General features: G+C 39.6%; 1 protein-coding gene across 1 annotated transcript in view; it reads right to left on the bottom strand.

Moving 5' to 3' along the window:
- PIR (pirin (iron-binding nuclear protein)) overlaps positions 1-4,268 on the bottom strand; it is an 88,785-nt gene extending 84,517 nt beyond the window's left edge. Inside the window, exon 1 of the mRNA XM_012638705.1 lies at positions 4,173-4,268. Within this exon, the coding sequence (XP_012494159.1) occupies positions 4,173-4,268 (96 nt within the window). The remainder of the gene's footprint in view (positions 1-4,172) is intronic.
- Between the last annotated feature and the right edge of the window lie 1,732 nt (positions 4,269-6,000).

The following is a 6,000-nucleotide window of genomic DNA, read 5'->3' as shown; positions in this document are numbered from 1 at the left end:
ACTCTTCAGATTTTCCATTTCTTATTGTTTCTTATTGTTTTTGGACTCTGTTTCACTAACCTCTTGTCAGCTCAGCTAATTAATTTTTTAAAGTCTTTTATTTCAGGATATATGTTCTGTCATATTACTAGAAATGAAAGTACAAAACTCTTTGCCTTGGTTTCTGGTTTTGTCTCTCCTGTTTTCACTTTCTATGGAGAAAACCATATACACATGCAAACACACATGCATAACATATATTACATACACATCCATATATACATATATAAACTTAACATAACACTGCAAGTTTTTTAACCTAACCAAGTCTCGGTTTCTTCATTTTACAATGTGGTCTGCAACCCATATAAAGCTAGGCCACTTTGTAGCCCATCTCAGCCCAGTGTTTCATCCAGTCCAACATTAAAAAGTAATTGAAAATAAATTTAAATTCTCTATTGAATTCTTTCAAAAATACCAAAAAGGGCTTTGATTTAAAGATCTGTTTAAAATCCCCCTTAGCCCTCTCCATATCTGTCTCCCATAATTCCATCTTCTCTCGCTCTAACTCTTCAAATCACCTCACAGCATCTGGAGACAGCACTTTCTTTTTCTCCTCCTCCCCTCTCACCTTCTGGATTTACTCTTTTCTCTTCTACCAGTAACTCTCTGCCCTTTCTAGTGAAAATCAACCAAGCAGATCTTGTTTGCGTTCAATTTTGTCCCATCATTCATTACTCCATGTCGGCTCATTAAAAGCCCAGGAACCGAACTGGGGTTGGTAGGAGGAGAGGCTGAGGATTCTCATGTCTTATTATACATTTTTTCTTCTCACGGGATAATATACATACCTTTCAAGATTGTAAGGATTTGAAACAATGAACCCAGAGCACATGGTCTAGTGCCCACATTTGCAATCATAGGAAACAAATCACTTGTAACCACTAATACTGAGCACGGTTGTACATTCTAAGCTAAAATGGCTTTGGGGTCCAAAGTTTATATTTCTTCAGAGACATAAGCCTTGGTGCAGAGAGTTTGAAAAGTAACCTCCTTGACGTTAGATGGTTTCATTCTTTGCTGATGGGAGGGTTAGGGGCCTACTTTCTGGCAAGTTGGTAACATGCAGAGTGTGAAAAAACATGGCAACAAACTAAATGGTTAAAAACTGGGTCATGAGTAAGAGAATAATTATATGCACATACAATGGAATATGGCATAGCTAGCTGAATGACGTTTAATATCATGGGAAGCCCTTCTGCTACCATGTTAAATGAAAAAATTAGACAGAAAATTGCTTATATAATCCTCATGATGTAAAATATACAATTAAATGGAAACACCTTTTGCCTTAATAGTAATAAAACCAGGTTGATGGGATTAGGAATGATTCCTATCCATTTATTTTTCCTTAGGGTAGAGTCATATGTGGGACATGGGAAAACTGAATCAGTGGAATATGAAGGTCTTTAAAGCACCGATTTCAAGCCAAGGACTCTTATCTTGGTCTATGGATAGAATTTAGGGGGACTGTAAACTTATACCGGAAAAAAATTACATCTTTATTCTCACTAACCTCTACTCAATTTTTTTCTGGATTTTTTTTTATTGTGGTAAAATATACATAACATAAAATGCAGAATTTTAACCCTTTTAAGTGTTCAATTCTGCGGCATTAAATACACATTGTTGTACAGCCATCATCACCATCTCCAGACTGAAATTGAACATTTTCTTCAATTATGAATGTAGTCAATGAACCACAGTAAATTCCTAGTACCTGTGACTTTGTCACCAACAGAAATTAAACCCATTTTCACATGATATTACAGTTGTGAGTAGGCACATTGAAATATCATTCACACTCCTCACAGCTTTGAAATCGGGGAGTTATCAGAACTGCCACCAAATCTTGTTATTTAATGTAAAATTACTACATTATGAAATTGTTTTTTCTAACTTTGTTAACAATATTTCAGTATAAAAGTTTCCCTTGGTAATCCTATATATTTTATTTTATGTATTTTAAAACATCGTTGTGAAAAGCAATTGGTAGGTTTCACTAGACTGCCAAAAGGGTTCACAGGACAAAAACAATTAAGAAATTCTCACATGTGTTCCTGACAGATGGACGAATTAAAGTATTAGCTATCCTCAACATTTAACAATGGTTTACTGACAGGTGTCTCCAGGGTCCCAGAATTCTTTCCAATTGTTCTGCTGGTGATGTAACCTAGTAGAATATGACACCACCTCCATCTGCATCTCCCCAACATCCCCTGTGCTTTTAGCCCTTAGAATAATCCTGTTTGTGTGTATCCTTCAGAAAACAATGTTTGATGAGCCTCAAAAGACATTTGGGGATAAACAGGAAGCCATTGTTGGAAAGAGAAACCACAAAGGCACAGACGGGGAAGCTTGATGGGGCTGATGGAGAGTTGGGTTGACAGTTCTCCCCCTGCCTCAGTGGCCAATCCACTTTATGCTAGATGAAATAAGCCAGGCACAGGGAGACAAATACTGCATGATCTCACTTACATGTGGAATCTAAAAAAACTGAACTCATAAAAGCATAGAATAGAATTGTGGTTACCAAGGAATGGGAGGCAGGGTGGAGAGATGTTGGTCAAAGGATACAAAGTTTTAGTTACACAGGAGGAATAAGTTCAAGAGATCTATTGCACAACATGGTGACAACAACATATAACAATGTATTGTATACTTGAAATTTAGTAAGAGAATTTTTCTTCTTTTTTTTTTGAGACAAAGTCTCACTCTGTTGCCTTGGGTAGAGTGCAGTGGCATCATCATAGCTCATGGCAACCTCAAACTCCTGGGCTCAAGTGATCCTCTTGCCTTACCATTCAGAGTAGCTGGGACTACAGGCATGCACCACCACGCCCGCTAATTTTTTCTATTTTTAGTAGAGACAGGGTCTCGCTCTTGCTCAGGCTGATCTCAAACTCCTAATCTCAAACAATCCTCCTGCCTTGGCCTCCGAGAGTGCTAGGATTACAGGCGTGAGCCACCACGCCCATCTTACTAAGAGAGATTTTAAGTGTCCTCTCCACAAAAAAAATAAGTATGTGAGGTAATGTATATGTTCAGTAGCTTGATTTAGCCATTTCACAACATATAGATATCAAAACATCATCTTGTACACCATAAATACATGTATTTTTATTTGTCAATTTAAAACAAAAAAATTTTTTTAAAAACATTGAATCCATCAACAATGTAAGTCAGCACTCGCTAAGGAAAGCCATGAATTTTTTAAAATCCTACAAGCATCTTTCAAAGATGAAAAAGTAGAGAAAGTAACCATTATGTAATGGGTGATATAAAACTTAGGTCTAGCAACAAAGTAGTATGAAAATAACAAAGTAGAGTTTAAAAAGAAGGACAAACCAGCCTCATTTTTCAAAATGGAATTCATTTCCCTAATGTATTTCTTGCTTTATTCAAAAAAATTTTTTTGCAATCTGTTATGGCGCTGGGGGCTATATTCTTTGGGTTATGACCACCATCTGATACCTTTCTGTGTACATAAGATTTTTTTCCCTGCAAATCCCAAGTTTCCCATGTTATTCAAATGAAAACATTCTCTAATGTTGAAAGACATCTACCTAACCTATAATCATCTTCTCTGAAAGCTAGTCCCCATTTACACCTGCCCCTCATCAGGGGTCTACAGAGTTGGGTGCCAGCAGTCTCTCCCAGAATCCAACTCCCTGGCAATGTCTGATTGGCCAGAGGTGGAGACCTGACCCACGCCGAGCCAATCAGATTCTCTCTCCTGGGCATTTGGAATTGGGAATCAGAGCTACTCCCTGGTGCTTTGAAGTGTGGGCATATAAACTTGGGGACTGTAAGGTGGGCATGTTTGGTGATGTGCATGCGGAGGCAGATAGCAGATCAGCCCAGGGCAGGGTGTGGATGAGCAGCGAGAAGCAGGGATGCTTCATGAAGCTCAGGGGCACCTTCTGCCCAGGATCTCTATATCCACATTACAGAAATCCCCTTTGGGCCAGGGCTGGTCCGCATGGGGCCCTCACTGCAAAATTTAGAGTTTGCACCTAGGCACACCACAGGACAGCTCATGACTGTCTTGGCCCCCTATTCTCAAGTCATTGTAAATGTCCCAACAGTCCCTTCTGAAAAGAAAGCAAGAAGCAGCCACCCAACCAGCATACCTCAGGTCTGCCAATGCTTCTACGGACCCTCGCACCAACCCCTTCCGACTGCTGCCTGCTGAGCACGGAGAGAGTAACCTTCTTGGAGGGCCCCATGTTCAAAGTCTAAAAACAGAGGGTTCTGATGCTGAGCTGTAGAGGATGGAGGACAAAAGGAGGGATAATAAAAAAGAAGTCATAAAAGAAGGAACATCCAAGGACTACAAAATAAAAAATATTAAAATTAGACTCCCAAAACAGTAGCAGCTCCAATTATTGACTGCTTACTATGTACAGGACCTATGTTAGGTGATTTAAAATACTACTAATGATGGTGAACATGTATGAGTCCTTATTAGGTGCCCAGTACTCCACCAGTTATTCACAATTGTTATCTAATGTAATGCTATAGCCACCTTGTACAAGAGTTAGCAATACAGTCGTGCACTGCATAACGACCTGTTTTGGTCAGTGATGAATCACATATATGACGGTGGTCCCATAAGATTATAATACCGTATATTTACTGTATCTCAATACTGTATATTTACTGTATTTACTTTTTCTAGGTTTAGATATGTTTAGAGACACAAATACTTACCATCGTGTTATGATTGCTTCCAGTATTCAGTAGTCACCTGCTGTACAGGTGTGTAGCCTAGGAGCAATAAGCTCCTATACCTATTGTATATACTATACAGCCTAGGTGTGTGGTAGGCTCTACCATCTAGGTTTGTGCAAGTGCATGCTTCAGTGTCCGCACAATGATGAAATCGCCTATGGATGCATTCCTCAGAATATATCTCCTTCATTAATCAAGGCATGACTGTAACAGCTCTATTGGGCACTTAACTAAAAACTTCTAATGAGTAATTTATCTGCTTTATCTCATTGAACTCTCTCAACCTCCCCACACTCCCCAGTGCACCCCATGAGGTAGGGGCTACCAGTGAGGCTGATAGATGGGGATTTATGTGGCAACCATGGGGAACACGGAGAAAAACCAAGAGGTCCATGACTCTCACCGGAACCTGCTGAAGATCTTGGCGTTGAAAGGGATCTTTGAAAGTCACTAAATTCAAAGACCCATCTATCCCTGGTTTAGGGCCAACTTCTCAGTCAAGAAATCTTTGAGCTTTCTCATGAAGTCTTTTTTTTTTTTTCCAAGTCTTTTTTTTTTTTAGACCATATTCTGGGCCATAAAATCTCGTGAAGTCTTGCAGAGCACGGGCAAGTCATGGACGAGCTGCCCTTGACAAGGCGTCCCATATTTCAGGACTGACCTATGGCCTGAGTTATTATTAAAAAGTGTTTCCTCTTGGGGAGGACTCAGTTCTAACCAATGGACTATCACAGAACGAATATAATCAATCCCTTTTCCATTTCAAGTGTTTGTAGACAGTACCCCCAATCCTCTAAATCTCTTCTTCAAGTGAAATATAATCCATTCCTACTGAAACCAAGACAGGTGATTTAGCAAAAAGCAGAGCCAGACAGCCTGGGTTTGCATTCCAGCTTCACCACATACCAGCTGTGTGACCTGAGGCTCTCTGTGCCTCAGTTTTCCTAATGTAAAAGGGGAGTAATAAGATGTCTACCTCAAGGGGGTGCAGTTAGTGCTATGGGAATGTTAGCTGCTGTTATTCAGAGTGGCTCTACTCATCAATACCCTCTACTTAGTCAAGGCCTATCCTAAAATGTATCCTCCTCGAACAGTAGTCAATAAACATTTATTGGGTGACGGAATGTGGGGCACAGGAATGAGCTTAATGCTCAAAGCAATACCGGCCTGTAATCACCTATATAAAAGCAACTAGGAGGTATTTTTATCCCCATCTAGACTATTTCT

Source organism: Propithecus coquereli, unplaced genomic scaffold, assembly GCF_000956105.1.
Source record: "Propithecus coquereli isolate 6110/MARCELLA unplaced genomic scaffold, Pcoq_1.0 Scaffold132, whole genome shotgun sequence".
Taxonomy (NCBI): Eukaryota; Metazoa; Chordata; class Mammalia; order Primates; family Indriidae; genus Propithecus; species Propithecus coquereli.
The sequence above is the reverse complement of the archived record's forward strand: the minus strand, read 5'-3'. Positions and strand labels throughout refer to the sequence as shown.